Raw genomic sequence first — 16,992 nt, forward strand, 5'->3', positions numbered from 1 at the left:
AAAACAAATTTCCTCCACTGAGGACAATAAAGTATGAATCTGAATCGGATTAGGCAGGATACACCCTGGGGTCCAAACACCTGTATTTTTGAGCCATGGGGTGTGAAGATGGGTCACAAATATCAGTCAGTGTTAGGTAAAGGCTCTGTAAGCGTTAGTCAAACAGGAGTAAACTGTGCATTTGTTGGGGACTATTTTCAGCCACAGATTATTACACATACACTAGTGGGTATTTATGGCAGCAGGACATATATGTTGGACTAAGCCCATATACTAATGTGTAGTTATATTTATTTGTTTTTACTGTTTTTAGACCCAAGGAGGTCTGTACTAGGGCTGCAACTGACTAATTAATTTAATTATTTGTTCGATTGATTTGTTTATTGTTTAATCTATAAAATGAATAGAAAATTTCCATCACATTTTCTCAGAGCCCAACGTAACCTCTTCGAATGTCCAACCAGCAGTCCAAAACCGATATAAGATATTCAATTTACAATCATCACAGAGAAGAAAGAAGATCAGTGAACTTTTGTTGTTTTTGCTTAAAGAAATTTAATCAGTTATAAAAATACTTATACTTATACTTATACTTATAATACTATGACAGAGGAATAAACTATATTAAGCTTTGTCTACTTGTTAGGATTCTTTGTTGGGTTTTATCTTTTTATGGGATTTGTGATTTGCTGACAATAAATAAAATACAGAATACTATATATAAAACACTGACTATAAGGTTGATTTAAAAACGTACAAATCTATTTTTAAACTATTACATATCGTTTACTTTTGTGACTCACATACATCATGAAGATTTGTGGATCTAAAAAACAAAAAAGCTTGAAAATAGTACTTTACTGGACCCATTATAAAAACATTTGGTGATGGAAAACTGTAGAGAGAGCTGTGCGTCATTCGGGTAGCGTTACAAGAAAGTGCTACATGTGATATACAAAGCTGTATTCATGTACTCAAATTGCAATAAACCAGACACAGTGGTGGCAATATTTTAAATTGTCCACTCCTGCAGAGTATTCTGACGGCAGTATGAATCCAGCCTGAGAGAACATTGCACGACCAAGTGTCATATTTAGGAAAAAGCATCAATAAAGGTCATTTTGTTTCCAAGGAACGGATGCATGTGGGTCTGTTTGTACACAAGTATAAATTACTAGCAGGTCATAAATGTCACATTGTGTTGGATATTAGTTTAGAGCAGAGAATTTATGACTGACCTCTTTGGACAGATTGTATCCTGGCTGCCACACACACACACACAGTGAAGTCCAGTATATGAATCACATGCATCTTTTTCAGTATTTAACTCACATACAGGACTGACTGATTGAACTTTTCTTTTCAGTTAGCAGTAGTCTACTTTAAGATGAGTTATGGATGAGTTAGTTTTCTTCTTCAGTTGTTTGAAGGAAAGAAATCCTTTTTTGTTGTTGTTGTTTTTGTCTGTCCTGTGTGATAATATCAGTATACATAAATGAGGCTGAATAGTGATTTCTTTGTGTTCTAAGAGGGCTCATCCAGATCTACAAATAATCACTTCCATACGCATCCTGTAATAATATGCAGCCACCACAGGGTTGATCATCAATGTGTCCCTTTGTCAATCTTGTCAAAGGCCTAAATACATATAGCACCGTGAACTTACTGCCCCAATAAAGAGCCAGATTCCTGAACAATATGTGTGTTTCCAAGGAGCATGGAGGAGAGTGCTTGAAGAAGCCTATTGAGGAGCGGATGTGAGGGAGGACAGTAAAAAAGCTCAGAGATCAGTTGAGGGCTTGATATAAAGGCTGACTGGGACAAGCTGACGCTCAGACCGGTAGAGCTCTGCTCATCTTAAAGCACACTTCCTTCAGAAACTGACAAAGGCTGACACAGCACGTGAGTAACGAAGAGCTTCTTGAGCTCCTCTGTCTCTCTGGGCTTTCTCTTACTCTTGTCTTTCTCCTCTTTGACGTCCTGTCTTCATTCTCTTACGTTTGTGTACAGAGCTGTCTTGCTGTTGAGAGTAAGTCCGGCCTCTTATCCCGCTTGTCAGTGGAGCAGTTTGTTACTTCCATGCTTCTCCCCCCTCCTCCCACCTCTCTCTTTTCCCCTACTGTCTATTCGTCAACCTCTCCCTTGCATAATGACATGGGATCCCCTGTGTCCTTCTTCCTTTAAACTCAGTTATTGTTTCTAGCACAGACACACACACACACACACACACACACACACTGAACCTCATGTCAAATACTGTATGTTGACCTATTTTGACTGTCGCCTCTCTTTCCCACTGCTAAATATTTCTGTGTGGCCTGACCTCAGTGTCGCTCACCCCTGTTCATGTGGAAACACTGACACTGCCACACCACTGCATGAAACTACACTGTTCTGTGTGTATAGCAATGTACAGTATGCGTGTGTGTGTGTATGTCCAGGACGAAGAAGAATGAGCATGCGCGGAGCAGTGGCTGGTTGTGTGGTGCTGGCGTGCCTGGTGGCGCTGCTGGCAGAGAGGACAGAGGGACACATCACCTTCTTCAGCCCAAAGGAGATGATGCTGATGAAGGTAAGTAGCTTGTGTTTGATTGGACGGTGAAAAAGAAGGGCTGAGTGACAGTCTAATGGTAATGGCTGTGTAATTAAGTCTCATTAGATTTACATTATATTGTATTTACTGAATGAGCATCCGTTTTGGTTATGTATGATTTTTTCATTACTGTTGGTAACGAATAGATTTAAAATAATCAGCAAATATTTATTAAATACTTTCCTTTTTTCCAGCTTTTGTTCTTTTTCTTTGTCTTTTGTTACAGAAAATTGAACATTTTAGTTGGACAAAACAATTTTATGACTTGAGATAGGGTTTTATAAAATTGTTATAGACATTTTTCTTTATTTTCTGACATTTAATATTCCAAACGATTCATCTTAACTGGGGGAAAAAACTGGAATGTGAATTAAAAAAAAATGGTTATTAGTTACAGCCCAAGTAGCAAAAAAAACCAAACATCAATACTGAGTGATTTTAAAAAATTGAGGAATATTTTTTCCTTTTTTATCCAACAGAAACGATGGACTGAGAAATTCAGACCCACACTTCTCATGAGTTTTACCGTTCGGTGTTTTAGTTCTGTGAAGTTTGAATGATGAAGTTACATAAAACAAAAAATAGCTCATGTGGAGGTCGTGGAGGTTGTGTCCTCAGAGCCAAATCAGTATCTGAAACTGATAAATGGTCTGTGTCTCAGAAAACAAAGCAGTTCATTGATAAGGGATGAATGACTTCATTGCAGCTCTTCATACTTGAGTATAATGAAAGAATGACCAGTGGTAGTATTCATCAAGTCTATATTCCAGTAGTTTTTCATTCTTGTGTAAATATGTGTGTTTTGTGTTTGTGTGCCTGTGCTGCAGGAGCGGGAAGGTAGAAAGGACATGGAGCCCCGATCGGAGGATGGTCAGTTTGAAGAGGTTACAGTCCAACAGCTTCCTCAGGCGGAGCGTGGTGGAAATCCTGTGAGCGCACGCACACACACCATCTTCACGCTCAATAATGTTGCTGACAATTGTGTCATTAAGTACAAGCCATTACCACTTCTTCTTTTGTGTGTTCAGGATAAAACAGTGGAGATTGCCATCCGCCTTTCACCCAAACAGCTGGATCATGTGGCTCCAGTGCTCGAAGAGATCATCCACGACATAGTGGAGGAACGCCAGAAAGGTATGTAGTGAGACACATTTGTTAAAAAAGCTTCTTTGAACACCTACAGCACTGGACACACATATCTTCTTTTATTATCCTATGATTCTAAATGATTAGTAGATGCATACAAGTGACAGTGTTATGATTAAAAAGCTCTTTGGTAACCACGCTGTTCTCTCACTATCTCTGTCTCTGCAGCCAAATAGTGAGGCTGAAGCCAGGAATGGATGAACGCTGTACAAATTCTTCAAAAAGCACTGAATTCTAAAATGTTTTATTGTGTTTGAATGAATCAAGTCAATAAAGGGAAGTAACTGTGTCACTTATTGGAGCTTCTGTTGTCGTTTCTGAGGAATCATGTTAGCTTGAGTTGACCACATGGTGTCAGCATCTCTCTTAGGAAAGTCTTTCATTTCACTCAGTAACATACCTGAATAAAAGTCACAGGACTTTCTTACAAATAAGAAAACATATTCATCATTTTCATGAATGACTCAGACAACATGACTGACCATTACTTTTAAGTATTAAGTGATTAACCACATTTGTCCTATTATTCACACCAATGCAGGCAAATAATAAAGACATGATTCAATTGTGCTTCTCTCTCTCAAATTACTCCTAAAAATATATTAAAAAACCTCCACCTGATGATTTGAAAAAACATACTGTTTCAGAATTGTTCCCTCAAGAAGTGCAGTAAGAGGGTAGAATTTGACCCCTTTTCTGTTATCAAGCCTCCATTTGCCTGATAGTTGCCTCAGAGCTTTGATGTCACTCTCTCGCTGATCTCAAAGTCCTTGACCGCGAGGGCAGCGTCTCGAGCTAAAGGGGCGGGGAGAACCAGGGAGCAGTCGCTGTCAAAATACTTCCCAGTGATTCCCTCTGTTTCTTCTGCTACTGCACAGTAGATTGAGCTGACAGCGCCCTCCTCTGAAGACTGAGAGGGAGACAAGGATGGTGAAGAGGAAACGTTAGAGTCGGTCAAAAAAAAATGTTTTGTAAAGTTTGCCCTGTCTAGTATAACCAGTTGTTCAGCATAGTCTGCCCATACAGATAAACATCACAGATGCACCAGTTGGGTACAGGCTAGGTCAAGCGTTAAAACTCTGAGTGTGAAACAGACCCGTCACAAAAAGCTAATAATGGATCCCAGATGTCTGAACTGCGTGGCCTAATGTACATGGCATGGATATGAAAACAAGTGCTAACAGTGTTAACAGTGGATTCCAGGAAACAAGACTTTGTATAAACACACAACAACAATGTAAAATGCATTGCAGTCCGTACAGTGTTAACAGTGGATTCCAGGAAACAAGACTTTGTATAAACACACAACAACAATGTAAAGTGCATTGCAGTCCGTTGTTCCATTCGCACCAGGAGTTTGGAGTTCAAATTAAAAAACAAACAAGTCTTGTGAGCCTACAGGAGAGTTCTGATTTATAACTTGTCTTGAGATCTGTTGATCATCAGTTTACAGAACAGCTTCTTAGCTGAACATGCAACACAGTTTTCACAGAGAAAGATTTATGTGCAATGTTGGAATAGCAACATTATTGGTGCGTTCTGAGTTTCACCTCCAAATAAGATCGGATAGCTAATATGGCTGAACTGTTGACTCATTTAAAGCTAGTAAAGGTGTAGGATTTAGTGGCATTTAGCAGTAAAGTTGGAGAATTAGAACTCCCTCGCCTCACCCTCCCGTTTCAAACAACAAACTACGGTGGCTGTGAAACTCGTGGGTAACGTGAAAGGCCTTATTTAGAGGCAGTGTTTGGTTTGTCTGTTCTGCGCTACTGTAGAAACATGGTGGTTCAACATGGCGGACTCAACCCACTCCCTAGCCTTATTCTAAGGTAACGTTTGGTTGTGTCAGTGCTGAAGCTTCTTGCCCCGTCTGACATTGTAGTGATATATGTGTTCCCAGGTCTCAGCAATTACTTTTGTGAGTACAATATTAAATAATTATATTATTATATCCATAATCCATTAATTTTCTTCCGCTTATCTGGGGATTTTAAAATCAACAGTCTCAGAGTTAAAAAAAAAAGGAACCATTATTTAAAAAAATATGAATTTTGAGTGGTAAATCTAAAACATCTAAAACTAGGGATCTCAGGATGATCCAATGTGCAGTGGAGAGCAGAGCCAAAACAAAAACCACAAAAAAATCACTGGCATTTCGAGTACAGTAAAAAACAGAAATTAAAGAAATTGAGTTCATACCAACAACTGTTTTGATGAACTGTGAAACATTTGGTAATACTTTAACCTGTTTTTATGAGATTTCCAACTAGAGATCTGATTTGCACATTGAGCTTGTGTTCTGGCTTGTGATGTGGATCGATCTCCAATGTATCACTGTGTCAAGTCTTGATTTGAGTACCAATAACAGTGTCAATAGGATCCATACCAAACAAATGGATCCACCAAATTTTAGATGACCTCCTGGGCACATGCACATTGTTCTTATTGCTGCAATATGTGCATCTCTGCTGCTGTTGTGTGTGTGCAGTGATCATTCACTTTGATCTCTTACATGATAGTACTTTAACAATGAAAAGTATCAATATTGGTATTGACATTGGCCTTGGTATTACATGCCATTGGATAGAAACCAAATCTATCAGTTTACGCTGCAAAGCCAGCGAATTGAGTGAGTGCATTTATATAACAAGAGGCAGTTCTTGAACAGTAGCCAATCATATTCGACCTGGACGGTTGCAAAACTGATGAGATGGCAGTGACGAAATCATGTTGACTGCAAAATTGTACTCACCTTGAAAAAGAAAATTCCAATGAGGTTGAAAACAAAACGAATTATAAATGGATAGTGTCTCAACACTTCTGTCATGACAATACCAGGGTGCACAGAGTTTGCGGTGACACCTGCATGTACACAAACACAAAGAGGAACACACAAACACATAAATTCAGGGTCCAGAAAGAAACAAGAAGCTGTAACAAGGCCAGTCTCAACAAGTCCTTGAATGCAAATATTCCTGTAGAATGTTATTTTCTTTACAAATGACCCAAAAGTGGAAAATTTGTTTTAGCTTTGCAATGCTTTGATAAAAGCTTGATGATTGCGATCATCTGCGTCCTTAATGGAGCCTGACTATAAGTTCACTTTCAGTTTATTTTCTCTTTTAATTTCTCTGAAAAATTGACTTTGTATCTGTTTGTAGAACAGAGCAAACATACTATATAGCCTGAGGAGTGATCAAGCCACTGAGTGTTTGACTAAGAGAGAAGCTGGAGATGCATAAACAAACTTGATCTTGGGAAGAGAGGTTCATAAAACAAGTTACATACAGTCATGCTAAAAGAGTTGAGCTATGAGCCCAATGTTACGACATCCAATATATAAAATGATTAATGACAAAAAGGACACCTTATTTAGTCAAAAGTATTAAAGGTGAATTTTTCCTTTTTGGTTACTGGGTGTTTTCTTCTCAAGAGAGGAACCCAAGACATCTTGTTTACTAATCTACATTGTTGGTAGCAGAAAATGTGCATTTCAATCCAAATGACACCAACATTTTAAGATCATCATCCATCCATTATCATTGCTTCTCATTTGCATTGTCTTACATCTTCTGCAGTACTTATCCAGCAGAGAAGACCATGCATTATACAAATGGGTGATAATCGTAAAATTCTTGATTGTAGCCTACCTGTCCCTTGTAGCCTGCGTGCTAGCTCGTTGGTACAGATGATATTGTGCAGCTTAGTGTGGTTGTAGACTTTATCCATGAAATAAGTGAGGTTCTCGCCATGAAAATGAGAGAAGTCCACCTGACCCAGTCTATGATTGACTGAGCTGACGGTGACAATTCGCGATGGAGTGGAACGCTTCATCAGGTCTGAAAAGACCCAGAGACATGCAGAGTGAGAGATGAGAAGGAGAGAGGGACAATGAAACACAAAATACTCATCATGGCAATGATAGGCAGTTGTAAAATCATCATTTCGTATGCAGAATAATGCTGCTGTATTAAATAAAGATAAAAGAAAGTCTTACCCAGCAGCAGGTTGGTGAGAAGGAATGGTCCCAGGTGGTTAGTGGCAAAAGAAACCTCCAATCCATCTTTGGTTATCTGCCTGGGTAACCCTGATAGTAGTTTTAATGCAATTAGGTTTTTAAAAATAGATTATATCTGCCTGCACATATAACAAACACATTTGTGACATAATGCATTCTCTAAACATTAAAACTAACCCTGGCCCTAACTCTAAGAAACTAAATCTTTGTTGATGTAATTAGTAGAGGCACGTCTTGCTCTTTTCCTCCAGATGTGTGCCAGATGGGTACAGACTGGATGTTCTTTTTGGGGTTTCAATGTTATTCCCATTCTTTATAATGCTTTCAATGTTTTACTAGCTCATGTGAAAAGAAGATTTGGTTTGTTCACATAATGAAGTTAACTCTGGTTGGTATTTGTGGCCTCCCAAAAATTTTAAAACAGATGTGTCACCTGATACTGCAGCATTGTTGACGAGGATGTGGAGAGCTTTCTCCTCCTCAAGAACCCCCTTTGCAAATTCCCTGACAGAATCCAGAGAAGACAGGTCCACCAGACGCAGATGGATGTCAGAGTTTCCTGATTTCTCCCTGATTTCTTTAAGGGCTGCTGTCCCCCGGGCCTCACTTCGACAGGCCAGGATAACACGGGCCCCACGACGTGCAAAGTCCAGAGCAATGAACTTCCCGATCCCTAGCAGAGTGAAAGAGAGCAATAAACAAATCACTTTTTCAAGGTCATTGAAGACAGAAAATACTGACATATTAGGTATTTGGAGTTAGTATCAGAATGACTTTTTAAAACTAGGCTCTACTTTGAGTTTTCTGTGTTGAAGCACGAAAGCAAAAATACTTCTGTACATTCTGGAACACATTATTAACACATGTGTGAAAGGTTGTTCTCGTCCACCAACATTTAAAAAAAATCATTAACCAGCTGCCTGCATCCTCTCACTGATACTTTCTGTTTCTTACTTAATGCTAAACAGTCGTCAGATTCATAACTTGGAGATAAGTACAATACAGTTTAAAACCATAAATAGCTATGTCACAATAACTGATGTACTTCTTAAGCCTAGTTCCTGATGGGATTCAGGTGGACAGTGTCATTACGATTTTAGGGTCCACTCTCCTGATCACGTCATAGTCCCTATAAAAACTGTTGAGTACATATCTCAAATCTGGTGAATAAAACATGCTTTTTTTCTAGTTTTGTTGAATAAACCCTTTAAACTGTAAGAGTGATCAGGCATTATGTTGATTCTGTGTTTATAGTATTTGCCTTAATGCTTTCCTAAGCAGTGGAACAGGAAGGGAGTTCTGGATGATAAGAAAGTGAACAGGAAATTCAGTGTTTGGATGTCCAGGTCCAGTTTAGCTTTGCTGGTCATAACTACTATAATGTACTCCTCTTTTATGTGTTCTGATTGAACTGTGTGGAAATTATTGTCTCACTGTTGTGGGCTGTTGTAGGCTTCTATCTCTTATTTGTTTTACCTTGACCTTCAATGTCATAATTTTTTGCATTGAATGAATTATGACTGTAAACTTGTACGGGCTGCCAAATCAAATTAATAGAAGCGCAACTGGACTGAAAACTGCCCAATCTACCCATGTGTTATACAAGGTTTTATTTATCATTTTTTAATGGGTAAAGAATGTTGAAACTATTTGGAAATTATTCTAAATTGCATTTGCATGATTTACTGGACTGGTCAACATGATACATGAAAGAAATGTTGTAGCTTTCATTCCAAAAATAGTGGCACCAAAATGTTGTTTGATGCCATCAATGTAATCAAATTAAATGTTATTTTGTAGTGTTCGGTCCTTTCTGTAATTACATGTTCATATTACTGCCTTGGTCAGGTCTCCTCCGGTTTCAGTGAGAGGTGTGAGAGATTTATCTGTGTGCCTCAGTAGCCACGACCACTTCTGTCTGATGAAAGACTTGATGGCATATGACATTAACTACAGTAACTTGGAAAATTAACATGGACTGGGACCAAACAGCCTCTGAGACTGACGGTACTGAGGAGATTTACAGCAGCTCCAGGGACAACAAAGACATGCAGGGTTCAGGCGGGGAAGGAGAGATGTGAGACCGTCTGGCATAAGTCAGCGTTCACCTCTGGAGGTCTAAGCGGGGGTTACGGCGGGGTCAGCTCCAGGGTGCCAGGAGCCAAATCCGGCAACACCTCGACTTCCCTGTCCTCAGACTGCGCCTGCATAGACTTGGAGCCTGTTCGTCTTTGTCCGGGCTGCTTTCAATTGGGACTTAGCTAGCTGCATCGTACTTCAGTAAGCACAGGCAAACCTAAAGGTGCTTATGAATATCAAATTGGCAGAGTGATTACAGTGCCTTTTACACTATTTGACAAGCTGATTAGCGTACACACAGATTGTGATGCTATAGGCCCAGCCTCGTCACGTCCACATTGTACAATTTAGTTTTGCTACATACTAATGCGTCCCATATAGCATTAACCAAACACCCCTTGACAACCTAGTATTTGGCTCCCGTTTGGGGACCTCGGAGAATTGCATTTCTGCTCTTTGCAGATCGAGAAGGTGTCGTTGCCTCATTCAGAGATCTGTTGACTCGTTCACTGCACTGGGGCATCATCAATTGGTTGAACTGTGTGAATGGTTTGGGATGGAGAGTCAGCCAACCTCCTAACCTGCACCTTCATTGTACCAGTACTTTTGTGGCAGGGATGGTACTGACATGCCATGAACTATCTGATATGTTATAACCACTTTATCTTATTCATGTCATCGTGATATCAGTTACTCATATAATGAGCTGAAATGAGACACCTCCTGGACTTGAAAGGAGGGCCCCAGTAGAAGTGGTTCGGGCGTATGCTGGTATCAGGGTGCCCCTCAAAACCGTAAATATTTTGTGGACACATGGCGCCCTTCTTCAAATAGAGGGCGCCTCTGTACCTAAAAAATGTATTGAATCATCCCTTCACATGTTCCTAGTCATTGTTGGGGCCTAGGCGGGCTATGTGGGTGGAGGTGACAGGGTACGGGGCGCGCGCGCCGGACAAATTTGCAACTGCCAAGTTACCACAGAGCGAGTGACGGGTCAGTACAGCGAACCTGAAGGGCCCTCAAAGCGCGAGCAGGGCAGAGTGTTCCTGGCTTGGCGGCGCGGTAATGCGAGGCCGGGCGGCGGGGGTGGCGTATCTTATTCGTGTCGCGCGAAGATTTTCGCACACGCAAGGGGCTCATGTATCACTGCGAGTCTGAGCGGTGGGTGCGATGATGGTTTGTACAGAAGGACTCAGCTGTCTCGAACTTGGGTGGATAATAGAGTCGCAGGACTTAACAAATGTCTGGGCAGGGCGGGTGCGGCCATCAGATGACCGTGGTGCGCGCGCCGCGCTGCCGCCGACGGGGCGGGGGTGATCGGGAGGGTGGTGTGGGCGGTGTTTGTGGTGGCCGAGTGCGTGTCGCGGCTGCGGCGTTGGGATCGTGGTGTGCTATGAAAAGCGTATACAAACGAATCTCGTTGAGCTTCGACACCAGTCAAGCGCTGACAAAGATGATATAAAGAAAGTACAAAGGACCAGAGGGAGGATTGTATCCTGATGTTAATAAAAAAAGCTACGATTTAAACAAACCAGAATGTGATATGTTGCCGAGTATAAGCGTATATAGCGCGGCCTGATAGGTTCGACTGAGCACTGGGGAATATAAAAGCCTAGAACTTGTGGCAGGTTGATTTAGTAAAGGATCCCAACGTTTTGTAAGGAGTAGTTTGCCACAAAATCAGGTTAACTATAATTCTCCACCACCATTGTCGGGGAAGAGTATATCAACGCTGCGGGAGGTAATATGATTCATAAGGTTGTAAAGCGGGTCCAGGGGCTCTCCTCCTCCCCCAATTCTTGGCTTTTTCTCTGCTTTGTCTTGTGGCGTAATGCCTCTCCGGAGGCCTCGAATCGTGCAGGTTCTAGGTCGTCAGGTCACGGCTGTACGCCAACATCTTTGCACTACGCAGAGGCGTTCTCTGTATGAGTATCGATCGGGGGGCTGCCATTGGTTCGACAAGCTGACCTCACGGTGGTCTCCACTGAGTGGATAATAGATCCAGGCACTGGACCTCAATCAAGGCTGTAAAGCTGGGAGAGCTTCCGTCATCAGTGAGCCTCTTCTTGTGAGGGGAGCCTGATGTGTTGTGAGCTTGCCTCTTCTGTGGGCTGTTGTTTTGTTTCCATTGCTGTCTCTTTTTTGTTTCTTTATTTGATTGTATGTTATATTGCGCCGGTAATGAGAGTTATGTATGCAGATGCTGTTTTGATATGTTTGTATGTTTGTTTTATCTTCTGTCTTGTTGTTTGATTGTATGTAGGTGGATATATGTTGTCTGTCTGTGTTTTTGTTTTGGACGTAGTATGTGTTTTCCATGAAGTTTGTTTGGTGGCTCATTCGTTTGCGAGGGTGGAGGTATAATGAGAATATGAGCTGGCGATATGTGTTTATATATTTATTGTATGGGTGTGTTTGCGTGTATGTGATGTGAGTGTAGGTGTGCTCTGTGTTTGTTTCCGTGTATGCTTTTTTGTCTGTTTATATTATATTTAAACGGAGAGTCATTTCGTCTGCAGGCGGATTGTGTGCGTGTGTGTGTAGGGTATAGTTATGTTCTGATAGATGTTGCTTGTAATGGGAGGAGCGGAGAGTGAGGCTCGGGTCCGACAGAGCGATGTTGCTCGAGGGAACGAGGTACGATGAGGTCGAGAGTGAGATGATCTAGGTAAATAAGTGAGGCCAGTGAATGGAGTGAAGTGAATAGTGACTAAGAGTCAGCCTGGGTCGTGCCAGCACTCTGATTCGTGATGTAGAGTCACAGTATTGAAACATTCGGGTTAGTAGCACGGTACAGCAGAAGTTGGCCGTCGGAAATCCCTGGGTAGTCCGGTATCCGGAACGGCTACATGTATCGCGCACAGGTAAGGGATGTGTAGGAGCGCTGACTACAAGCGCCCAGCCTGCTCGAGGTAACGTAGGAACTAGCATGGTTCTGTCAGCACGACTAGGAAGCCCTCTAGGAGCTAGCCGACAGGTCCTTCGCGGTCTACTGGATAGTCATGATGTGAACAGATGAGAAATGATGTATATGGCAGGATGGTGGGGGCTTGGCGATGTCGCGTTGCTAGCTGTTTCAAAGATGACCGCCGCCGGCCGTCATAAGGTAGTGAGGGCCCAGAGTTAATAGTAAATTCGATTACGGTTTGCTAGGGGGGGCCGGGGTTAGAGTCGAGGTCGTGTTCAGACGCCTAGGCATCTTCACGCGAGTTGGGCATGTCGCCAAGATGAGCAGAGTATCGGGCGGGCGGTGGTACACTGGCAGTTTCCTGTCACGGCGCAATGTGCTGCTAAAAGCCTGGGCTTTTGTGACAGCGGTGTCGGCTGTTACAGAGAGGAGGCAGCCGTCCCTGCGTGGCGTTACGTGGGCGATAGTTAAATACCTGTCAGCGTAAAAAAACCGCAACACGAATGCCAGAAGCCGTTCAGTCGGAGCTGTACCCGGGCGCTGGCCAGGGCGTCCCGGACACTTCTGGGTTGACAGAATGTAGCGCCGGATGACATGCCGCTTCCCGCGAGTATCCTACCCCAGCACGACAGGGGAGGTTGAGACACTGAGTGTGGGGTGAGTTGCAAGCCAAGCCGGTGGTATGTGCTCCGTTCGGACTGGGCGTGGTACTTGAGCAGTCCTGTCGCCGCAGTGACGCACGCTCGCGGCCTCGCTCTGCGATTGCGGCCCTCTCCTCTGTGAAGCGCACGATACGTCGCATGCCAGCTCAAGGCGCGCGGCAACACAGCCCACACCGTGTGGAAAGCGACGTGTCTAGCGGTCAACTCCAGGTCCTCGCAGCGTGTGGCGGGGAGCCTGAGCGACAGCTGCCGAGGAGCCAGTGAGCATCTGCGGGGGCAGGCAGACCTGTCAGCATAGCGCGCGCCGGACCTCTGTCATTCTGCCTGCAGAGTGTGCCTAGAATGAACCTCGCAGAGCAACAGTGGAAGACCGTGGCGGGGGTAGAGTTCAGGAGCAACACCAATTGCTCTATTGTGGGTTTGTCGCTGTCCACGGTAAGTTTGTTGACAACGTGAACATATACTTTAGAACTTCTCGCCGGTCGGTGACAAACATTCTCTTTGACGCGCGGGAGTAGGGACCGTTGGATGGCGGGATGGAAGACCGAGTGAGGCCGCGCGTGCGCTGCGAGTGGCAAGGGCGAGAAGCAGACAGTGGTAGTTTGTGTCCCGGAATTGGTTCGTGGTTCAGCCCGAGACGCACGTGGCTCTGAAGCGCGACGAGTCGAGAACGTGGTTGAAGAAAGCCTCGGCGACCCAGAAGCACGCGCAGAACGCTTGCGCGCGGCTGGGTGTCGGCGGGGCGCGTGGGGTCTGCACTGTGTGTTGCGCAGGCTGGCCTGCGGGAACGCCGCCCCGTGGGGCGGGGCGGCCGGCTTCGCGTTATGGTCCGGCCGCGGCAAGAAGACGAAGGGTGAAGCAGAGCACCCTGTCTAAAACAGAACACAGAAGGCGAGAGAAAAAACAAATGAGAAAAAGAGCCGAGGGGAACGAAGGAGGCCGGCAGGGGAGGGCCGCGGCCGAGAACGGAGAAGGGAAAGTACCACAAACAATGGTGCTCGGCAGGGTGGGTGACGAACTGTAATTAACGTGGGTGGCGTGTAAGGAGGGCGCAAAACAGCTAAGGAGCTGGCACGCCGGAGAGACGCCTAGCACGTCTCCCGGGCGCGCGAGGGACCGGCCTCAGCGCGCAGCATCGTCAGGGGTGCGCGGATGCCGGGTAGCGTATCAGCGTGTTTCGTTCGATAGGAGTCGGATGAATGGGGTCTGTGTCAGGTGAACTGGCTTAATCGTCGGCGTGAAGGAAGGGTGAACGGGTATGATTGTTTACAGTAGAATGTGGCGGACTGGTAAATAAGGAAATTTGTGTCTGTGAGGAGGGTTGCGTTCTTGGGTGGGTGATGGCTCGTGCTGGGGTGGAGTGCTATTCCGGATGTAGTTGTTTTATTGCTCGTACTAGAAAATTGCAGCATTGCTGGTGTTATGGTAATTGGGCTTGGCATGCGCCTAGGTGATCGCCAGCAGCCGTTGATGTGTTGTTTTCGCTCTCCTGTAAATTTCGCGTACATGGGCGTCTTGGGCGTGTCGCTAGATTTGCGAATACATGTATGTATCCTGTTAGCAATTTGTAGCAGTATAGTGTAAGTCTGTAAACCAGGAAATACAAGTTTACCTTTCTTATATCGTTCTACGAAATGGGAGGTGGTAAAGTGGATCTCGAGGCCGTGCGGTGAGGTGCTGGACAGAATGGATGTGGCTGCGGTGAGGTTCGCGGTGAGAGGTGGGTGCGTGTAAGGTTGAGTGCGAAACGTAGTATAGCTGTCGGTGTTATCGTTGGGGACTGGAACCGGTTAGTTGTACGTGTCTAAGACAGAGACAGGTGCGGAGAGGTAAATTACACATAACCTTCTTTTAGCAGTTTCCGTAAGAATATCTGTCTTAAATGCAATCGAATTATTTAGAACTTCATATTCTCAGGGTTATAGACAATTGCTTAAGCATGTTTGGAATATTGGTTGCAAAATAAGCAATTTAGGAAATACATAGAGGAGGATTCAAATCATTTATTTCAAAAGGCAATTCAATATTGAAATAGAATGAATATGCTAGCTTTCAAAAATTGCGAAAAAAAAAAGAAAGATAAACCATGGTTGGATGACGCTCGAGAAGAAGTTTCGAGTGCAAACAGAAAACACTAGTAGTGTCTCCGCTTTAGACTGATTCGGGCGATAAACTTAAATCTTGTAAGATGTTGTCAGAGCGCCATAACCTGCTTGTCAGGCATGAGGCCATAGCTGTACTTTTTGGCCAATTGTAAGTAGAGATTTAATGCTTGTCTTTAACACGTAGTTTGACACTTCAGTAGAGGTGTTCGACGATTTACACACAATGGTTTGTAGTCTAAAAGATAAGCTCAACCCAAGGCGGCTTCAAGTGGGTGGGGATGAACAGTATTGGATGTCGTGTTCGAGACGCTTAACCTATCCTCGTGAGGTATGATTAGTTATTAATGCAGGAGATAATGTCCGTACATTCCATATCATTAAAGAGTAAACAATCTGCGCAGAAATCTTTGGTACTGCAATAAACCTCTGCTGCCAGTAGCGGGAAAATCATGTAGCGGTGAAAGAATTACTGATAATGAGTCATTTTGTGATCAACACATAAAAGGACTTTAAAGATAACTGAGTCCGTGTGTGTTATGGGTTTAGAAGTTGTTCTGCATAGAACTGGACGAGAGATTTTACATAGAGTGTTAAATGTGTTGCAACTGTATGTTCGAATCGTTGTCTGGTGAAGTATTGTTGCTATCAATTGATCAGCAACTGATTTTGTCACTGGATCTCACAGGAACGCAAGAAGGCATTTATTGAAAACAAGCTGCGGTATCTGTGAGATTATAGGCGATTGTGCTGTATATAAATGAACGGCTGTTAGATTATACCGATGTATGCGTTCTTCTAGAACATTTGACAATCATATCGGGAATATACATGGCATCAAAAGCAACATTTCTAGGGAGACTTGAAGATGTAAGTGAGGCGACCTGTTGGTCATACAACGGTTTCCGCGACTGCATTGTACTTCTTGAAAATAGATCCTGTGAGTGAGGGGTTGTGTGTTTTTGTAGTATCCTAAAATAGTCTCGATTGAATGATGAGCAGTTATCTTGTTTACGTGCTTCTATTTTGGGGAGTGCTTGGGTGGCTGTACCGTGTGGAACGGCCCTCCTGGATTTCAACACTTGTCGATCCAGGGGAGGAGACGTGGTGGTTGTGATGGGTTGTGATTGGTCGGTCAAGAGGCACACCGGATTCTGAGTTTAGTTCAAGGCAGCTGAATGCATAATCCTTGGTTTGTTGAGCGCCGTTTTGTCTGTTTGTTTCATGCTGGGTTTCTGTTGTAGTCTCTTTTTATTCCTGTTGTGTTTTGGGCCTATCTCATTGGTGACGCCGTGTGTGTGTATGTAATTTGGTTTTATTGCTTATGATTTGTTTGTCGTTCAATTATTATACAATGTTCCAGTATGTATGTTTGTATTTTTTTACTCCTCCCTAATAGCTTAAGTTCTTTTATTAATTCCTATTTATCGATATACCCTATTTCTCTGTTGTGCTTAATGTTGTTAGTGGTGTTATGTGAGTAG

General features: G+C 43.3%; 2 protein-coding genes across 3 annotated transcripts in view; one reads left to right on the plus strand and one right to left on the minus strand.

Annotated features, from left to right (window-relative positions):
• Positions 1-4,035, plus strand: part of mlnl (motilin-like) — a 5,525-nt gene extending 1,490 nt beyond the window's left edge. Inside the window, exons 2-6 of one of the 2 annotated variants that reach the window (XM_035661970.1) lie at positions 1,714-1,902; positions 2,442-2,572; positions 3,421-3,522; positions 3,622-3,727; positions 3,908-4,035. In XM_035661970.1, coding sequence (XP_035517863.1) covers positions 2,453-2,572; positions 3,421-3,522; positions 3,622-3,727; positions 3,908-3,915 — 336 coding nt within the window. In that variant the 5' untranslated portion in view covers positions 1,714-1,902; positions 2,442-2,452 and the 3' untranslated portion in view covers positions 3,916-4,035. The remainder of the gene's footprint in view (positions 1-1,713; positions 1,903-2,441; positions 2,573-3,420; positions 3,523-3,621; positions 3,728-3,907) is intronic. The other variant, XM_035661971.1, reaches the window with a different exon arrangement.
• A 102-nt stretch (positions 4,036-4,137) lies between these two features.
• Positions 4,138-16,992, minus strand: part of zgc:64106 (uncharacterized protein LOC393348 homolog) — a 15,351-nt gene continuing 2,496 nt past the window's right edge. Inside the window, exons 2-6 of the mRNA XM_035661969.1 lie at positions 8,191-8,430; positions 7,737-7,826; positions 7,390-7,578; positions 6,492-6,601; positions 4,138-4,649 (exon numbers count right to left, since the gene is read on the minus strand). Coding sequence (XP_035517862.1) covers positions 4,470-4,649; positions 6,492-6,601; positions 7,390-7,578; positions 7,737-7,826; positions 8,191-8,430 — 809 coding nt within the window. The 3' untranslated portion in view covers positions 4,138-4,469. The remainder of the gene's footprint in view (positions 4,650-6,491; positions 6,602-7,389; positions 7,579-7,736; positions 7,827-8,190; positions 8,431-16,992) is intronic.

The sequence above is a fragment of the Morone saxatilis genome, unplaced genomic scaffold, assembly GCF_004916995.1.
Source record: "Morone saxatilis isolate NCDOM2014 unplaced genomic scaffold, NCSU_SB_2.0 Contig18, whole genome shotgun sequence".
In the NCBI taxonomy this organism is placed as follows: Eukaryota; Metazoa; Chordata; class Actinopteri; family Moronidae; genus Morone; species Morone saxatilis.